The sequence below is a fragment of the Ranitomeya variabilis genome, chromosome 6 (genome assembly GCF_051348905.1).
Source record: "Ranitomeya variabilis isolate aRanVar5 chromosome 6, aRanVar5.hap1, whole genome shotgun sequence".
Classification (NCBI taxonomy): domain Eukaryota; kingdom Metazoa; phylum Chordata; class Amphibia; order Anura; family Dendrobatidae; genus Ranitomeya; species Ranitomeya variabilis.
This window is the reverse complement of record NC_135237.1, coordinates 569,221,215-569,242,256: the sequence shown is the minus strand read 5'-3', so window position 1 is coordinate 569,242,256 and position 21,042 is coordinate 569,221,215. Positions and strand designations below refer to the sequence as shown.

General features: G+C 55.9%; 1 protein-coding gene across 1 annotated transcript in view; it reads left to right on the top strand.

The window, feature by feature from the left end:
* Positions 1–21,042, top strand: part of ZC3H3 (zinc finger CCCH-type containing 3) — a 147,959-nt gene that overhangs the window by 35,668 nt on the left and 91,249 nt on the right. Inside the window, exon 4 of the mRNA XM_077271366.1 lies at positions 20,460–20,601. Within this exon, the coding sequence (XP_077127481.1) occupies positions 20,460–20,601 (142 nt within the window). The remainder of the gene's footprint in view (positions 1–20,459; positions 20,602–21,042) is intronic.

Sequence of the window (21,042 nt, the reverse complement as noted above, 5' to 3'; positions counted from 1 at the left end):
TACCGTCTGGTAGTGCGCCCTCTGGTGGTTTGTCGTCTAGTGGTCTGCCGTCTGGTAGTGCGCCCTCTGGTGGTCTGTCGTCTAGTGGTCTGCCGTCTGGTAGTGCGCCCTCTGGTGGTCTGCCGTCTAGTGGTCTGCCGTCTGGTAGTGCGCCCTCTGGTGGTCTGTCGTCTAGTGGTCTGCCGTCTGGTAGTGCGCCCTCTGGTGGTCTGTCGTCTAGTGGTCTGCCGTCTGGTAGTGCGCCCTCTGGTGGTTTGTCGTCTAGTGGTCTGCCGTCTGGTAGTGCGCCCTCTGGTGGTCTGCCGTCTAGTGGTCTACCGTCTGGTAGTGCGCCCTCTGGTGGTCTGCCGTCTAGTGGTCTGCCGTCTGGTAGTGCGTCCTCTGGTGGTCTGTCGTCTAGTGGTCTGCCGTCTGGTAGTGCGCCCTCTGGTGGTCTGCCGTCTGGTAGTGCGCCCTCTGGTGGTCTGCCGTCTGGTAGTGCGCCCTCTGGTGGTCTGCCGTCTAGTGGTCTGCCGTCTGGTAGTGCGCCCTCTGGTGGTCTGCCGTCTAGTGGTCTGCCGTCTGGTGGTCTGCCGTCTGGTGGTCTGCCATCTGGTAGTGCGCCCTCTGGTGGTCTGCCGTCTGGTAGTGCGCCCTCTGGTGGTCTGCCGTCTAGTGGTCTGCCGTCTGGTGGTCTGCCATCTGGTAGTGCGCCCTCTGGTGGTCTGCCGTCTGGTAGTGTGCCCTCTGGTGGTCTGCCGTCTAGTGGTCTGCCGTCTGGTAGTGCGCCCTCTGGTCGTCTGCCGTCTAGTGGTCTGCCGTCTGGTGGTCTGCCATCTGGTAGTGCGCCCTCTGGTGGTCTGCCGTCTGGTAGTGCGCCCTCTGGTGGTCTGCCGTCTAGTGGTCTGCCGTCTGGTGGTCTGCCATCTGGTAGTGCGCCCTCTGGTGGTCTGCCGTCTGGTAGTGTGCCCTCTGGTGGTCTGCCGTCTAGTGGTCTGCCATCTGGTAGTGCGCCCTCTGGTGGTATAGGTTTGTCGTCTGCAGTAACTACGTGTAGAGCAGGTTTAATGATGGTGATACTGCCGTCGCCGCTGCGTCCCCTCCGCACAGGATCCGCCACTGCTGTCTGACCCACTGTCCAAGGGACGTCACATGGACGCTGTCCGGTCAGGGCGGACCCACAAAGCATGGTTTCCTGGAGACCCCCTGTAATCTGATGATTGATGGAGCGGGCACAGGAGGGTCTCGTGCCCCCGACATCGCGCCGCTTTTATTCACAAGTTGTAATGGCAAATGTAATTACCCCGAGCGCTAATTCACTTTTAGTGTTGGCATCGCGGGGAGAGCGATGATAATGGCGTGACACATTTACAGCCGCGGCCCCCCGCCCCGTCCTCTCATCATCCCTGTTGTTCTTTGGAGAATTTACCACCCTCATAAAATGCATCTCCGCTCATTATCATACAGAGTGGCTAATAACGGGGTCCGCGCCCCCCGACTCCGGAGACTGCTCCCTGCACTCACTGCTTTGTATCACGTCTGCTCTCTAACTCACAGACTTTGTGTTTCAATAATTTAGAATTATAAAGATCTCCTCTTGCTGTCAGTGAATAGCCACATTCTAGGTAATATCCAGAGGGTAAGATCTGGGAGCTGCGCCAACCGTGCTGATAGCTTATGTATCAGTGGGCGGGTCCCTTTCATCAGTATTCTGCCAGTACTGTAGGTGTTGGTGCATCCGCTACCCCCATTTCCCAGCATGCATTGCTCCCAGTCATGAACTGAACGTCTATTAGGTCTGTTACCAAAAAAGAAAATTGTTTGCATTTACAGTTTGTAAATTATCGCAGCTATTGTTGACCATTGGATGTGATGGAAAGTCGTCCAGTCACCCATTGTGTATATAACGGCGCCCCAACTACGGCACCAGTGACCGGCCCGGTGTGATGAGAACGGACGTGCACACTTCTCAGTATTCCTGGTAGCCATGCCCTGGCCTTGTGATGGACGCACGCCTCCTAGCAGCGTCTGTGCGCCATAACGGAAGCCTCCTGCAGGTGGCACCAGCGAGTTGTCTTCCTGCTGCAGGGAAGCGGATTCTCCCAGGATTCATTTCCTGACTGAGAACCATCTCCGGCCCCCAGAATAGGATCTCATGGAAAGTGGTGTCCGCAGAGGAGCCCACCGCAGAGGAGCCCACCGCAGAGGAGCCCACCGCAGTACAGCCTTGTCTGAGCGGCTCTCCTCACCGCTTAGCACCAGAGGGGAGGCCGGACTGCAGCCACCACCACAGCCTAGTCCAGATTAGTACTAGAGAGGTGGCCGGACTACAGCCACCCGGTCCAGATTAGTACTGGAGAGGCCGCTGGACTGCAGCCACCACCGCCCAATCCACATTAGTGCTAGAGAGGCCGCTGGACTGCAGCCACCGCCGCCCAATCCACATTAGTGCTAGAGAGGCCGCTGGACTGCAGCCACCGCCGCCCAATCCACATTAGTACTAGAGAGGCTGCTGGACTGCAGCCACCGCCGCCCAATCCACATTAGTGCTAGAGAGGCTGCTGGACTGCAGCCACCACCGCCCAATCCACATTAGTACTAGAGAGGCTGCTGGACTGCAGCCACCGCCGCCCAATCCACATTAGTACTGGAGAGGCCGCTGGACTGCAGCCACCGCCGCCCAATCCACATTAGTGCTAGAGAGGCCGCTGGACTGCAGCCACCGCCGCCCAATCCACATTAGTGCTAGAGAGGCCGCTGGACTGCAGCCACCGCCGCCCAATCCACATTAGTACTAGAGAGGCCGCTGGACTGCAGCCACCGCCGCCTGGTCCATATTCGTACTAGAGAGGCCGCTGGACTGCAGCCACCGCCGCCCGGTCCATATTAGTACTGGAGAGACCGCTGGACTGCAGCCACCGCCGCCCGGTCATACCCCCCCCCCCAACACACACACACACACACACACACACACACACACACACACACACACACACACACACACACTTCGAGGTTTCCTGAGGTCACCGTCATTCCTCTGCTTTTCAAATTCCCTCTTCCGGCATAAAGAAGAAACTTCCATCTGTCACCATCAGGAGCCTCGTCCATCACGCACATCCATTCCTGCTTCCTTGCAGGCGGGTTCAGCACCTCTCTCCGCTCAGACTCCACAAACTCCCCGCCGGGCTGTCAATACAAAGATTTATTACCTGACCGCTGGCGAGGGCGAAAGCAAAACGTATCAAACGCTGCCAAGCGAGACTCCGAATTATTTGTCAAACTCAGAAGTTTTTTTGTTTTCCCTCCCCCATCGGTTGCCCCAATATGGTGACATTACGTGGTAATTGCCGGCTACGCGGCGGTGTACTGTCAGTGCTACAGTGTCTTAATGAGCTGCTGATCGGCAGCGGGAGCAGCGGCTCGGCAGCTCGTCTGTCCTCCTTTCAAGCTGGTAGAATTATTATCTATGGACACGGATCTCGCTTAACATTTGAGTCGTCATTCGCAGCCCCCTTTCTACCATGCGCCGCTCGTTAGCTGAGCACATTAGGGAAGGCGCCATTTCACATCCGCATATAAATCAGGAACGGGACAGTCTGCCCCACAGAGCTGATCATCTGAGTGACAGACCGATGGATCTCATGCCTGGGGCTGCCGGATGGGCACAGGTCCACCCTAAATATAGAAGAAATCAAGACATTCGGTTCCTACCTTGTGATGACTAAAGGGGGCCACCAGCTCACCAGTAACCTTTATGGCACGTCAGTTACAAGACCCTCCCTGGAGGAGAAGCTCCATTAGTGGGGTACGAAGAAGGGTTCCCTGGTGATCAACAGATCACTGTCTATCGGGAAATTGTCGGCTACTGGCAGCCCTATGCTATGCTCGTCTCCCAAACCAGCGCCATTCACCCGATGTCAGTACTGTGTCCCCAGGCCTTCAAGTGACCGCTGCAGCCAATCCCCCGTTTCCTTTAGAGGCAAAGACCCTCCCCACTTCCTGGAGAGAGAGGAAGTCCTGCCACTGCTTCCTGGAGAGAGAGGAAGATGTTGCACTGCTTCCTGGAGAGAGAGGAAGTCCTGTCACTGCTTCCTGGAGAGAGAGGAAGACGTGGCACTGCTTCCTGGAGAGAGAGAGGAAGACGTGGCACTGCTTCCTGGAGAGAGAGAGGAAGACGTGGCACTGCTTCCTGGAGAGAGAGAAGAAGACGTGGCACTGCTTCCTGGAGAGAGAGAGGAAGACGTGGCACTGCTTCCTGGAGAGAGAGGAAGACGTGGCACTGCTTCCTGGAGAGAGAGGAAGACGTGGCACTGCTTCCTGGAGAGAGAGGAAGACGTGGCACTGCTTCCTTGAGAGAGAGGAAGACGTGGCACTGCTTCCTGGAGAGAGAGGAAGACGTGGCACTGCTTCCTGGAGAGAGAGGAAGACGTGGCACTGCTTCCTGGAGAGAGAGGAAGACGTGGCACTGCTTCCTGGAGAGAGAGGAAGACGTGGCACTGCTTCCTGGAGAGAGAGGAAGACGTGGCACTGCTTCCTGGAGAGAGAGGAAGACGTGGCACTGCTTCCTGGAGAGAGAGGAAGACGTGGCACTGCTTCCTGGAGGGAGAGGAAGACGTGGCACTGCTTCCTGGAGGGAGAGGAAGACGTGGCACTGCTTCCTGGAGGGAGAGGAAGACGTGGCACTGCTTCCTGGAGGGAGAGGAAGACGTGACACGTTCCTGGAGAGAGAGGAAGACGTGGCACTGGTTCCTGGAGAGAGAGGAAGACGTGGCACTGGTTCCTGGAGAGAGAGGAAGACGTGGCACTGGTTCCTGGAGAGAGAGGAAGACGTGGCACTGGTTCCTGGAGAGAGAGGAAGACGTGGCACTGGTTCCTGGAGAGAGAGGAAGACGTGGCACTGGTTCCTGGAGAGAGAGGAAGACGTGGCACTGGTTCCTGGAGAGAGAGGAAGACGTGGCACTGGTTCCTGGAGAGAGAGGAAGACGTGGCACTGGTTCCTGGAGAGAGAGGAAGACGTGGCACTGGTTCCTGGAGAGAGAGGAAGACGTGGCACTGGTTCCTGGAGAGAGAGGAAGACGTGGCACTGGTTCCTGGAGAGAGAGGAAGACGTGGCACTGGTTCCTGGAGAGAGAGGAAGACGTGGCACTGGTTCCTGGAGAGAGAGGAAGACGTGGCACTGGTTCCTGGAGAGAGAGGAAGACGTGGCACTGGTTCCTGGAGAGAGAGGAAGACGTGGCACTGGTTCCTGGAGAGAGAGGAAGACGTGGCACTGGTTCCTGGAGAGAGAGGAAGACGTGGCACTGGTTCCTGGAGAGAGAGGAAGACGTGGCACTGGTTCCTGGAGAGAGAGGAAGACGTGGCACTGGTTCCTGGAGAGAGAGGAAGACGTGGCACTGGTTCCTGGAGAGAGAGGAAGACGTGGCACTGGTTCCTGGAGAGAGAGGAAGACGTGGCACTGCTTCCTGGAGAGAGAGGGGAAGACGTGGCACTGCTTCCTGGAGAGAGAGAGGAAGACGTGGCACTGCTTCCTGGAGAGAGAGAGGAAGACGTGGCACTGCTTCCTGGAGAGAGAGGAAGACGTGGCACTGCTTTTTGGAGAGAGAGAGGAAGACGTGGCACTGCTTCCTGGAGAGAGAGAGGAAGACGTGGCACTGCTTCCTGAGGAGAGAGGATGGCCCGCCACCCACCGCTTCCTGAGGAGAGAGCATGGCCCGCCACCCACCGCTTCCTGAAGAGAGAGGATGGCCCGCCACCCACCGCTTCCTGAAGAGAGAGGATGGCCCGCCACCCACCGCTTCCTGAAGAGAGGATGGCCCGCCACCCACCGCTTCCTGAAGAGAGGATGGCCCGCCACCCACCGCTTCCTGGAGAGAGAGGATGGCCCGCCACCCACCGCTTCCTGGAGAGAGAGGATGGCCCGCCACCCACCGCTTCCTGAAGAGAGAGGATGGCCCGCCACCCACCGCTTCCTGAAGAGAGAGGATGGCCCGCCACCCACCGCTTCCTGAAGAGAGAGGATGGCCCGCCACCCACCGCTTCCTGAAGAGAGAGGATGGCCCGCCACCCACCGCTTCCTGAAGAGAGAGGATGGCCCGCCACCCACCGCTTCCTGAAGAGAGAGGATGGCCCGCCACCCACCGCTTCCTGAAGAGAGAGGATGGCCCGCCACCCACCGCTTCCTGAAGAGAGAGGATGGCCCGCCACCCACCGCTTCCTGAAGAGAGAGGATGGCCCGCCACCCACCGCTTCCTGAAGAGAGAGGATGGCCCGCCACCCACCGCTTCCTGAAGAGAGAGGATGGCCCGCCACCCACCGCTTCCTGAAGAGAGAGGATGGCCCGCCACCCACCGCTTCCTGAAGAGAGAGGATGGCCCGCCACCCACCGCTTCCTGAAGAGAGAGGATGGCCCGCCACCCACCGCTTCCTGAAGAGAGAGGATGGCCCGCCACCCACCGCTTCCTGAAGAGAGAGGATGGCCCGCCACCCACCGCTTCCTGAAGAGAGAGGATGGCCCGCCACCCACCGCTTCCTGAAGAGAGAGGATGGCCCGCCACCCACCGCTTCCTGAAGAGAGAGGATGGCCCGCCACCCACCGCTTCCTGAAGAGAGGATGGCCCGCCACCCACCGCTTCCTGAAGAGAGAGGATGGCCCGCCACCCACCGCTTCCTGAAGAGAGAGGATGGCCCGCCACCCACCGCTTCCTGAAGAGAGAGGATGGCCCGCCACCCACCGCTTCCTGAAGAGAGAGGATGGCCCGCCACCCACCGCTTCCTGAAGAGAGAGGATGGCCCGCCACCCACCGCTTCCTGAAGAGAGCGGATGGCCCGCCACCCACCGCTTCCTGAAGAGAGAGGATGGCCCGCCACCCACCGCTTCCTGAAGAGAGAGGATGGCCCGCCACCCACCGCTTCCTGAAGAGAGAGGATGGCCCGCCACCCACCGCTTCCTGAAGAGAGAGGATGGCCCGCCACCCACCGCTTCCTGAAGAGAGAGGATGGCCCGCCACCCACCGCTTCCTGAAGAGAGAGGATGGCCCGCCACCCACCGCTTCCTGAAGAGAGAGGATGGCCCGCCACCCACCGCTTCCTGAAGAGAGAGGATGGCCCGCCACCCACCGCTTCCTGAAGAGAGAGGATGGCCCGCCACCCACCGCTTCCTGAAGAGAGAGGATGGCCCGCCACCCACCGCTTCCTGAAGAGAGGATGGCCCGCCACCCACCGCTTCCTGAAGAGAGAGGATGGCCCGCCACCCACCGCTTCCTGAAGAGAGAGGATGGCCCGCCACCCACCGCTTCCTGAAGAGAGAGGATGGCCCGCCACCCACCGCTTCCTGAAGAGAGAGGATGGCCCGCCACCCACCGCTTCCTGAAGAGAGAGGATGGCCCGCCACCCACCGCTTCCTGAAGAGAGAGGATGGCCCGCCACCCACCGCTTCCTGAAGAGAGAGGATGGCCCGCCACCCACCGCTTCCTGAAGAGAGAGGATGGCCCGCCACCCACCGCTTCCTGAAGAGAGAGGATGGCCCGCCACCCACCGCTTCCTGAAGAGAGAGGATGGCCCGCCACCCACCGCTTCCTGAAGAGAGAGGATGGCCCGCCACCCACCGCTTCCTGAAGAGAGAGGATGGCCCGCCACCCACCGCTTCCTGAAGAGAGAGGATGGCCCGCCACCCACCGCTTCCTGAAGAGAGAGGATGGCCCGCCACCCACCGCTTCCTGAAGAGAGAGGATGGCCCGCCACCCACCGCTTCCTGAAGAGAGAGGATGGCCCGCCACCCACCGCTTCCTGAAGAGAGAGGATGGCCCGCCACCCACCGCTTCCTGAAGAGAGAGGATGGCCCGCCACCCACCGCTTCCTGAAGAGAGAGGATGGCCCGCCACCCACCGCTTCCTGAAGAGAGAGGATGGCCCGCCACCCACCGCTTCCTGAAGAGAGAGGATGGCCCGCCACCCACCGCTTCCTGAAGAGAGAGGATGGCCCGCCACCCACCGCTTCCTGAAGAGAGAGGATGGCCCGCCACCCACCGCTTCCTGAAGAGAGAGGATGGCCCGCCACCCACCGCTTCCTGAAGAGAGAGGATGGCCCGCCACCCACCGCTTCCTGAAGAGAGAGGATGGCCCGCCACCCACCGCTTCCTGAAGAGAGAGGATGGCCCGCCACCCACCGCTTCCTGAAGAGAGAGGATGGCCCGCCACCCACCGCTTCCTGAAGAGAGAGGATGGCCCGCCACCCACCGCTTCCTGAAGAGAGAGGATGGCCCGCCACCCACCGCTTCCTGAAGAGAGAGGATGGCCCGCCACCCACCGCTTCCTGAAGAGAGAGGATGGCCCGCCACCCACCGCTTCCTGAAGAGAGAGGATGGCCCGCCACCCACCGCTTCCTGAAGAGAGAGGATGGCCCGCCACCCACCGCTTCCTGAAGAGAGAGGATGGCCCGCCACCCACCGCTTCCTGAAGAGAGAGGATGGCCCGCCACCCACCGCTTCCTGAAGAGAGAGGATGGCCCGCCACCCACCGCTTCCTGAAGAGAGAGGATGGCCCGCCACCCACCGCTTCCTGAAGAGAGAGGATGGCCCGCCACCCACCGCTTCCTGAAGAGAGAGGATGGCCCGCCACCCACCGCTTCCTGAAGAGAGAGGATGGCCCGCCACCCACCGCTTCCTGAAGAGAGAGGATGGCCCGCCACCCACCGCTTCCTGAAGAGAGAGGATGGCCCGCCACCCACCGCTTCCTGAAGAGAGAGGATGGCCCGCCACCCACCGCTTCCTGAAGAGAGAGGATGGCCCGCCACCCACCGCTTCCTGAAGAGAGAGGATGGCCCGCCACCCACCGCTTCCTGAAGAGAGAGGATGGCCCGCCACCCACCGCTTCCTGAAGAGAGAGGATGGCCCGCCACCCACCGCTTCCTGAAGAGAGAGGATGGCCCGCCACCCACCGCTTCCTGAAGAGAGAGGATGGCCCGCCACCCACCGCTTCCTGAAGAGAGAGGATGGCCCGCCACCCACCGCTTCCTGAAGAGAGAGGATGGCCCGCCACCCACCGCTTCCTGAAGAGAGAGGATGGCCCGCCACCCACCGCTTCCTGAAGAGAGAGGATGGCCCGCCACCCACCGCTTCCTGAAGAGAGAGGATGGCCCGCCACCCACCGCTTCCTGAAGAGAGAGGATGGCCCGCCACCCACCGCTTCCTGAAGAGAGAGGATGGCCCGCCACCCACCGCTTCCTGAAGAGAGAGGATGGCCCGCCACCCACCGCTTCCTGAAGAGAGAGGATGGCCCGCCACCCACCGCTTCCTGAAGAGAGAGGATGGCCCGCCACCCACCGCTTCCTGAAGAGAGAGGATGGCCCGCCACCCACCGCTTCCTGAAGAGAGAGGATGGCCCGCCACCCACCGCTTCCTGAAGAGAGAGGATGGCCCGCCACCCACCGCTTCCTGAAGAGAGAGGATGGCCCGCCACCCACCGCTTCCTGAAGAGAGAGGATGGCCCGCCTCCCACCGCTTCCTGAAGAGAGAGGATGGCCCGCCACCCACCGCTTCCTGAAGAGAGAGGATGGCCCGCCACCCACCGCTTCCTGAAGAGAGGATGGCCCGCCACCCACCGCTTCCTGAAGAGAGGATGGCCCGCCACCCACCGCTTCCTGAAGAGAGAGGATGGCCCGCCACCCACCGCTTCCTGAAGAGAGAGGATGGCCCGCCACCCACCGCTTCCTGAAGAGAGAGGATGGCCCGCCACCCACCGCTTCCTGAAGAGAGAGGATGGCCCTCCCCTCATGCTGTAGCAGATTAGTGCCTCTACATCGATGCAGAATAACAATGTCGCATGAATGTCGGGGGCTCACAGTGCAGACCCAAAAAGAAAGGCTCAGGTCCGGGAGTGGAGTTTAGCCTTTTTTATATATTGTGATGCATGCAAAGGCCGTTCAGAAGAGGTTGTCTATTCGTGAATAAGTCCTTTACTTCTGGTGCAGTGCCCCCAGAGGAGATATGGGGCATCACATGGTGGGTGTTGCGTCCAGTTCGCCTTTCCCTGTAATGTTCTGTACTCAGAATACTCGGAATACTCTAATAATATGTGTAAATATGAGTACTGTCTACCACGGGTCAGTACGCGCTGAGATTTGCGGTTTCCTTCCCTGAAGCTGCCGTCTGGACAGTCAGGGAGTTTCACCATATAACCGGAGCCATCGGACAGAGTTAGTGAGTGGTCATGAAACAGACTCTAAAGGTGGCTTCTTTTCTTTTTTTCGTTTTTTCTTTTCTTTTTTTTTTATGAAACGGTTGTACCTAACATTTTTTTACCTGTCCAGAGCACGGATAATACATGTGTGATCCATGGAGGGTTCGGCGGCTGAGACCCCACAAATCCTGAGAATAAAGCACCCAAATCCCCTGCGTGAATGGAGCATGTGTGACCAGCTCTGTTCCTGATTAGTCGCCTTAATCACAGCACAATGGAAAGTTCTGCAACTCTCTGATACTTTGTTCTTCTGGTCATTTCCTGCTTGCTGTCAGTGAATGGCTTTACACACAGCTACAGTTGTGTCCAGGCAGTCGATGATACATTGTAACGCAGCGTCAGTGACGGGACAGGTGTGATGCGTCCTGTGCGCTCCTCGTGAGCGTACGTCACGGCTTGTCGCCGCAGACAGGATAAGTGTCAGCCGGGGATGGATGGCCGGGGAGGATAATTATAAAAGCCCGGAGTGGCTGGTGTTGGTTGAGTGAGTTTAGTCGGAGTGGGATCTCAATCTTCCCCCTAATAGGCCTGTGACAGTCGGCGGGCGGCTGCGGGCCCCTCGTGCCACCGGCTGGATTGTCATTAAACGCCAGGTAGCTGAGAACAGGCACAGGAAGCCCCCGGTACTCGCAGCTGTGACAGCGGCTATTAGTCATTGGCGGGCTACCCAGACGTGTCACACGGCGGCCCAGATCCCTGCTTACAGTGACTTATTGCCCCTGTCTGCGCGCCGCCATTGTGATTTGATAATCGGTAAATGTTTGTCAAAGATGAATTTGCTCCTTTATTCAGCGCTGTGTACGGGGAGAAAATGAAAAGGAGTCGCTGCCACTCACTGCCGGCGAGCGGGCAAGCGAGACCACCAGTACCGGGAGCGAGGACTCCGGGGAAGTGATAAGAAGTCACTGGGGATCACAGGAAATGATCCATCCGTCAGCTACCGATCTGTACATTATACATCCTGTGTGTCTCCTGTGCATCTACTTATCCACAGCTATCTGTGCTGTGTCCACGACACCGGTGTCTGACACTAACTATGTCTACCTACATACCAGGCAGGCAGGTATTCTGTGTCTATAGGTAGGTGGAGAAAGATCCATGGGGTAGAGGATACAGAGTGGATCCATGGGGAGGGTATATACAGGGGATCCATGGGGAGGGTATATAAAGAGATACATGGGGAGGGTATATAGAGGGGATCCATGGGGAGGGTATATAGACGGGATCCATGGGGAGGGTATATACAGGGGATCCAAGGGGAGGGTATATACAGGGGATCCATGGGGTGGGTATATAGAGAGATACATGGGGAGGGTATATAGAGGGGATCCATGGGGAGGGTATATAGAGGGGATCCATGGGTAGAGGATCTAGAGGGGATCCATGGGAAGGGTATATAGAAAGATAAATGGAGAGGGTATATAGAGGGGATCCATGGGGAGGGTATATAGAGGGGATCCATGGGGAGGGTATATAGAGGGGATCCATGGGGAGGGTATATACAGGGGATCCATGGGGAGGGTATATACAGGGGATCCATGGGGAGAGGATACAGAGGAGATGCATGGGGAGAGGATATAGAGGGGATCCTTGGGGAGAGGATACAGAGAGAAACCATGGGGAGAGGATACAGAGAGGATCCATGGGGAGAGGATACAGAGGGGATCCATGGGGAGAGGATACAGAGGGGATCCATGGGAGAGGATACAGAGGGGATCCATGGGGAGAGGATACAGAGGGGATCCAGGGGGAGAGGATACAGAGGGGATCCAGGGGGAGAGGATGCAGAGGGGATCCAGGGGGAGAGGATACAGAGGGGATCCAGGGGGAGAGGATACAGAGGGGATCCATGGGGAGAGTATACAGAGGGGATCCATGGGGAGAGGATACAGAGGGGATCCATGGGAGAGGATACAGAGGGGATCCATGGGAGAAGATACAGAGGGGATCCAGGGGGAGAGGATACAGAGGGGATCCAGGGGGAGAGGATACAGAGGGGATCCAGGGGGAGAGGATACAGAGGGGATCCATGGGAAGAGGATACAGAGGGGATCCAGGGGGAGAGGATACAGAGGGGATCCAGGGGGAGAGGATACAGAGGGGATCCAGGGGGAGAGGATACAGAGGGGATCCATGGGGAGAGTATACAGAGGGGATCCATGGGGAGAGTATACAGAGGGGATCCATGGGGAGAGGATACAGAGGGGATCCATGGGAGAAGATACAGAGGGGATCCATGGGGAGAGGATACAGAGGGGATCCAGGGGGAGAGGATACAGAGGGGATCCATGGGAAGAGGATACAGAGGGGATCCATGGGAAGAGGATACAGAGGGGATCCAGGGGGAGAGGATACAGAGGGGATCCAGGGGGAGAGGATATAGAGAGGATACATGAAGGTGTACACTAAACTCCCATGTATCCTAAACGGCAACATTTAGCTCCAGTACTTCAGAGGCCTCTATAAAGACATCCTGAAGGAAGGACTAAGCCAAGAACATGACGGCAAAACTAATGGAGGAAAAAGTCAAACCTTTCCAAAACCGTTAGGATACACCAATCACATTACAGGAGGTTACAGAGAGACTCTACCATAAGGTGCAAAAAAGCCTGGAAGGAATCCCACCAGAAATGCTAAAATACAGCCCACCGGAAATACAGGCAGTAGTGATGAGCGAAAATACTCGTTCCTCGAGATTTCCTGAGCATGCGGGTGACCTCCGAGTATTTTTTAGTTTTCCTCACTGCAGCTGAATGATTTACATCTGTTAGCCAGCATAAGTACATGTGGGGGTTGTTTGGTTGCCCCTGGTTCTTTCTGAAGGGGATTTATCTATATCCCACTTCCCAGTTCCGGTTTGGAACTTGCAGCTCCCTGGCGCCCCCTTACCCTCAGGTCAGACACGGTACTGCACCTAGGATAATTAGTCGCCAGAAAGGCTGCTTACTTTGTACTGGATTTGGACAGCGAGGGCGATGTAACTACTCCCACTCAGGCGGGAACAATAGCTTTTATTTGGGTCGATGCTCCCTGGGCGGGAAGTCTCAGAACGATGTTTCTTATATCTGTATTCCTACATATGGGAGAAGCTGACGTGAAATGTCCGCTGTCCAGGCAGAGAACAGGCGGATCCTTACATCTCTAAGGAACAGATCTGGGAGTCCTGAGAGAACCTCGATCTATCGATCTTACAGCCGGACTTTAATATCTCTCACAACAATGAGTAAATTCTCTGATAATCCAGACTGTCTGATGATCCAGCAGGTGTCCGATCCTTGTGATTCTGTGTACTCAGTATATGCGGAGCGTTCGGTGGTGTTTTTGGTGCTTTGTATCAGTCCCCCGACTCTGGTTCCCACATAGGGTAATGTTCTCTTAGGCCATGTTCACACTTTGCGGGTTTTACCGCGGATCCGCGGCGATTTTGATGCTGCGGGTCCGCAGCAGTTTCCATAGCGTTTACATTAACATGTAAACCCTATGGAAACCGCAAACCGCAGTGCACATGCTGCGGGAAAAACCGTGCAGAAACGCAGCGGTTTACAGCCTGCAGCATGTCGCTTCTTTGTGCAGAATCGCTGCGATTCTGCGCCCATAGAAATGCATTGATCCGCTAACTTCTCGCATGGGGCTGTGCCCACGTTGCGGGAAGTAAGCGGCTAATGTGCGGGTGGTACCCGGGGTGGAGGAGAGGAGACTCTCCTCCAGGCCCTGGGAAGCCTAAATAGTGTAAAAAAAAAAAGAATTAAAATAAAAAATGATGCTATACTCACCTCTCAGCGCTGCACGCGGCCGTCCGGTCTCAGTTGCTGTGCAAGCAGGACCTGCGGTGACGTCGCGGTCACATGACCGTGATGACGCCGCGGTCACATGACCGTGACTTGACGAAGGGTCCTTCTCGGCACAGCATCTTTGGAACCGGAGCGCCGCGTGCAGCGCCGAGGAGATCCGGGCATCAGAGGGTGAGTATTTAACCAATTTTTATTATTTTTGCCATTACTATTGATGCTGCATATTGCTGCATATGCAGCATCAATAGTATAGGAGTAATCCCGCAGCGGAAATCGCAAAACAAACCGCGATAAATCTGCAGGGATAACCGCAGCGGTTTTGCCCTGCAGATTTATCAATTCCGCTGCAGGAGAACCCTCAGAGCACACCGCAGAGTGTGCACATAGCCTTATAGAAATGTCCTTTTCTGTGAATTTTCTGGCACGCGGCTCGAAACCTGCACGGCCCGACACCAGTACGAGCCCCCGGGAGCCATTCTGCGTGTGATCACTGGCCCCTGACAGGCGCGGCTCCAGAAAATGTGAGAATCCAGCTCTGGAGCGTGACACCACGGAGACTTCTCCCGGTGCTCTCCTGCTCTTATCAGTGCCAGCCGTGGGAGGTGGCGGGGTGTTTTGGGGCTTGCTGACCCTTTCCTCCACATAACTTTTTTTTTTTCTGCCTCAGTCCAGGGATGGTGGCTGCTTTACAGCAGGCACCTGGTATTGTGCAGTCATGGCACGGAAACCCCAGTACCGAAACTCGGGGTGGTGCTGGCCTGCAAGTACGGCATGAAAGGAGCTGTAGGAGACCACCTGGCTTTTACCTACGCGTTTCGGTTTAGGAAGCTCAGGGTGGTGCTGGCCTGCAAGTACGGCATGAAAGGAGCTGTAGGAGACCACCTGGCTTTTACCTACGCGTTTCGGTTTAGGAAGCTCAGGGTGGTGCTGGCCTGCAAGTACGGCATGAAAGGAGCTGTAGGAGACCACCTGGCTTTTACCTACGCGTTTCGGTTTAGGAAGCTCAGGGTGGTGCTGGCCTGCAAGTATGGCATGAAAGGAGCTGTAGGAGACCACCTGGCTTTTACCTACGCGTTTCGGTTTAGGAAGCTCAGGGTGGTGCTGGCCTGCAAGTATGGCATGAAAGGAGCTGTAGGAGACCACCTGGCTTTTACCTACGCGTTTCGGTTTAGGAAGCTCAGGGTGGTGCTGGCCTGCAAGTGCGGCATGAAAGGAGCTGTAGGAGACCACCTGGCTTTTACCTACGCGTTTCGGTTTAGGAAGCTCAGGGTGGTGCTGGCCTGCAAGTACGGCATGAAAGGAGCTGTAGGAGACCACCTGGCTTTTACCTACGCGTTTCGGTTTAGGAAACTCAGGGTGGTGCTGGCCTGCAAGTACGGCATGAAAGGAGCTGTAGGAGACCACCTGGCTTTTACCTACGCGTTTCGGTTTAGGAAGCTCAGGGTGGTGCTGGCCTGCAAGTATGGCATGAAAGGAGCTGTAGGAGACCACCTGGCTTTTACCTACGCGTTTCGGTTTAGGAAGCTCAGGGTGGTGCTGGCCTGCAAGTATGGCATGAAAGGAGCTGTAGGAGACCACCTGGCTTTTACCTACGCGTATCGGTTTAGGAAGCTCAGGGTGGTGCTGACCTGCAAGTGCGGCATGAAAGGAGCTGTAGGAGACCACCTGGCTTTTACCTACGCGTTTCAGTTTAGGAAGCTCAGGGTGGTGCTGGCCTGCAAGTACGGCATGAAAGGAGCTGTAGGAGACCACCTGGCTTTTACCTACGCGTTTCGGTAGCTCAGGGTGGTGCTGGCCTGCAAGTATGGCATGAAAGGAGCTGTAGGAGACCACCTGGCTTTTACCTACGCGTTTCGGTTTAGGAAGCTCAGGGTGGTGCTGACCTGCAAGTGCGGCATGAAAGGAGCTGTAGGAGACGACCAGGGTGATGGCAAGGAATCTTGCAGTCCTATAATGGCAGATATTGCTTCGGTAATTGTAGCGTTGTGCACAGTAGCGCCCCCACCAGGCTCACTGACCAGCGTGACAAGTAAAGGAGCCACAAACTTGCAATCCATCAGGAAGTGTCAGGACTGGAATAGGCATCGGGGAGCGTGCCAGAAAGTAATCGGTCACCGCAATAAAGACACATAGCGCTGTATAAATATCCGCACTCCGGCTGGACGGATAATTAGAGACTTCTATATAAAGGAGGTGTCGGCTGCGAGCGAGTCCTGGCCATAGAGAAGCCGCCGCTCACGGAGGAGATGTAATGTGGTGACGAGTGACCGGTCACTGAGGACACATCAGACAGTCCTGGGCGACAGCCGTCCAATGTGACCATACAGGATATAACGCACCAAGCCCCAGTCACCACAGTCGTCCCTGTACGTGAAAGACAAGGCTTACAGTAAAGCGATGTCACAGGAGGATGGCGCTGCAGTCACTTCCCCTGGAACAGTCCGCCATGAGGCACTGAGTGCTTCCAACTCTGCCCCATGAGGAAACGATCGCAGTTGTGTGAGAGGCGAGTGCAGCGCCGGCCCGCTGCTTGTTTCTCTAAGTCAGGATGTCATCGGGGGCAGTGATAGAAGCAGTGTGAGTGACAGCAGCGCCGTCCGCAGCTTCTATCGCCACCCTAAACGTAATCGTCATCAAGGGAAGCGCTGCAGTCACTCTCCCTGCTTCTGTTACTGCTCCATGATGACGTCATGTTTCAGAGGAACAAGCTGCGGGCTAGCCGTGACAGAAAAACACAACACTGCGCTCACCTCTCCCGCCATCTCTGTCACCAAGATTGATTTATCAATGACAAAAGTGGTAGTAAGTGACTGCAGTGCCGCACCCTGATGATGTGCAGTTTAATGAAGGGTGAAATATGTGAAAGTTACTGCAGGGTCTCCTCCCGGTATGTTCATTTTGAGACTCACAATTCCCTATTTAGACAGTTACATCAGGAGTCTGTCTGCAGCCACCACTAGGGGGAGCTCTCTTTATACAGAGAAACATAAGATCCCGTCTGCAGCCACCACTAGGGGGAGCTCCTTGTATACAGAGATACATGATAAGATCCTGTCTGCAGCCACCACTAGGGGGAGCTCCCTGTATACAGAGATACATGATAAGATTCTGTCTGCAGCCACCACTAGGGGGAGCTCCCTGTATACAGAGATACATGATAAGATTCTGTCTGCAGTCACCACTAGGGGGTGCTCCCTGTATACAGAGATACATGATAAGATTCTGTCTGCAGCCACCACTAGGGGGAGCTCCCTGTATACAGAGATACATGATAAGATACTGTCTGCAGCCACCACTAGGGGGAGCTCCCTGTATACAGAGAAACATGATAAGATACTGTCTGCAGCCACCACTAGGGGGAGCTCCCTGTATACAGAGATACATGATAAGATTCTGTCTGCAGTCACCACTAGGGGGAGCTCCCTGTATACAGAGAAACATGATAAGATACTGTCTGCAGCCACGACTAGGGGGAGCTCCCTGTATACAGAGATACATAAGATCCTGTCTGCAGTCACCACTAGGGGGAGCGCTCTTTATACAGAGAAACATGATAAGATCCTGTCTGCAGCCACCACTAGGGGGAGCTCCCTTGTTACAGAGATACATGATAAGATCCTGTCAGCAGCCGCCACTAGGGGGAGCTCCCTGTATACAGAGATACATAATAAGATCCTGTCTGCAGCCACCACTAGGGGGAGCTCCCTGTATACAGAGATACATGATAAGATCCTGTCTGTAGCCACCACTAGGGGGAGCTCCCTGTATACAGGGATACATGATAAGATCCTGTCTGCAGCCACCACTAGAGGGAGCTCCCTGTATACAGAGATATATGATAAGATCCTGTCTGCAGCCATCACTAGGGGGAGCTCCCTGTATACAGAGATACATGAGAATCTCCTATCAGCAGCCACCACTAGAGGGAGCTCCCTGTATACAGATATACATGATAAGATCCTGTCTGCAGTCACCACTAGGGGAAGCTCCCTGTATACAGAGATACATGATAAGATCCTGTCTGCAGCCACCACTAGGGGGAGCTCCCTGTATACAGAGATACATGATAAGATCCTGTCTGCAGCCACCACTAGGGGGAGCTCCCTGTATACAGAGATACACGATAAAATTATGTCTGCAGCCACCACTAGGGGGAGCTCCCTGTATACAGAGATACATGATAAGATCCTGTCAGCAGCCACCACTAGGGGGAGCTCCCTGTATACAGAGATACATAAGATCCTGTCTGCAGCCACCACTAGGGGGAGCTCCCTGTATACAGAGATACATGATAAGATCCTGTCTGCAGCCACCACTAGGGGGAGCTCCCTGTATACAGAGATACATGATAAGATCCTGTCTGCAGCCACCACTAGGGGGAGCTCCCTGTATACAGAGATACATGATAAGATCCTGTCTGCAGCCACCACTAGAGGGAGCTCCCTGTTTACAGAGATACATTATAAGATCTTGTCTGCAGCCACCACTAGGGGGAGCTCCCTGTATACAGAGATACATGATAAGATCCTGTCTGCAGCCACCACTAGAGGGAGCTCCCTGTTTACAGAGATACATTATAAGATCTTGTCTGCAGCCACCACTAGGGGGAGCTCCCTGTATACAGAGATGCATGATAAGATCCTGTCTGCAGCCATCACTAGGGGGAGCTCCCTGTATACAGAGATACATGAGAATCTCCTATCTGCAGCCACCACTAGAGGGAGCTCCCTGTATACAGATATACATGATAAGATCCTGTCTGCAGTCACCACTAGGGGAAGCTCCCTGTATACAGAGATACATAAGATCCTGTCTGCAGTCACCACTAGGGGGAGCGCTCTTTATACAGAGAAACATGATAAGATCCTGTCTGCAGCCACCACTAGGGGGAGCTCCCTGTATACAGAGATACATAATAAGATCCTGTCTGCAGCCACCACTAGGGGGAGCTCCCTGTATACAGAGATACATGATAAGATCCTGTCTGTAGCCACCACTAGGGGGAGCTCCCTGTATACAGGGATACATGATAAGATCCTGTCTGCAGCCACCACTAGAGGGAGCTCCCTGTATACAGAGATATATGATAAGATCCTGTCTGCAGCCATCACTAGGGGGAGCTCCCTGTATACAGAGATACATGAGAATCTCCTATCTGCAGCCACCACTAGAGGGAGCTCCCTGTATACAGATATACATGATAAGATCCTGTCTGCAGTCACCACTAGGGGAAGCTCCCTGTATACAGAGATACATGATAAGATCCTGTCTGCAGCCACCACTAGGGGGAGCTCCCTGTATACAGAGATACATGATAAGATCCTGTCTGCAGCCACCACTAGGGGGAGCTCCCTGTATACAGAGATACACGATAAAATTATGTCTGCAGCCACCACTAGGGGGAGCTCCCTGTATACAGAGATACATGATAAGATCCTGTCAGCAGCCACCACTAGGGGGAGCTCCCTGTATACAGAGATACATAAGATCCTGTCTGCAGCCACCACTAGGGGGAGCTCCCTGTATACAGAGATACATGATAAGATCCTGTCTGCAGCCACCACTAGGGGGAGCTCCCTGTATACAGAGATACATGATAAGATCCTGTCTGCAGCCACCACTAGGGGGAGCTCCCTGTATACAGAGATACATGATAAGATCCTGTCTGCAGCCACCACTAGAGGGAGCTCCCTGTTTACAGAGATACATTATAAGATCTTGTCTGCAGCCACCACTAGGGGGAGCTCCCTGTATACAGAGATACATGATAAGATCCTGTCTGCAGCCACCACTAGAGGGAGCTCCCTGTTTACAGAGATACATTATAAGATCTTGTCTGCAGCCACCACTAGGGGGAGCTCCCTGTATACAGAGATGCATGATAAGATCCTGTCTGCAGCCACCACTAGGGGGAGCTCCCTGTATACAGAGATACATGATAAGATCCTGTCTGTAGCCACCACTAGGGGGAGCTCCCTGTATACAGGGATACATGATAAGATCCTGTCTGCAGCCACCACTAGAGGGAGCTCCCTGTATACAGGGATACATGATAAGATCCTGTCTGCAGACACCACTAGGGGGAGCTCCCTGTTTACAGAGATACATGATAAGATTCTGTCTGCAGTCACCACTAGGGGGAGCTCCCTGTATACAGAGATGCATGATAAGATCCTGTCTGCAGCCACCACCAGGGGGAGCTCCCTGTATACAGAGATACATGATAAGATTCTGTCTGCAGACACCACTAGGGGGAGCTCCCTGTATACAGAGATACATTATAAGATCTTGTCTGCAGCCACCACTAGGGGGGGCTCCCTGTATACAGAGATACATGATAAGATCCTGTCTGCAGCCACCACCAGGGGGAGCTCCCTGTAGACAGATACATGGTAACATTTTGGGCCTGTGTGATTTTGCAGTTTTTCACCTCCATGCTGTTGTCTTTCTGCAGCCTCGTCCTCTCCCGCTCTGAGAAGCTCCTCCTCCAGCCGGGTGATTAAGACCCGATACAGGATCGTGAAGAGGAGCTCCCCCCCACCCCTGGTGACGGCCCCATTCTCTCCTCTCAGCTCCTGTCTGAACTGGAGAACACGGTAAGTGCTGCTCAATGTATAGTCATGTGTCAGCGAGCCTCCGACTGTAGCCGTGTGTGCGGAAGTAAAGAACCTGTGGGGTCGTGTTTCTTCTTTGCACAGTGCACATTCCTCATACAGTCACCTCTTATGTCTCCTACACCGCATGCTCCTCACACCGTCAACTCCATCATCTACACCGCACGGTCCTCACACCGTCACCTCCATCATCTACACCGCACGGTCCTCACACTGTCACCTCCATCATCTACACCGCACGGTCCTCACACTGTCACCTCCATCATCTACACCGCACGGTCCTCACACTGTCACCTCCATCATCTACACCGCACGGTCCTCACACTGTCACCTCCATCATCTACACCGCACGGTCCTCACACTGTCACCTCCATCATCTACACCGCACGGTCCTCACACTGTCACCTCCATCATCTACACCGC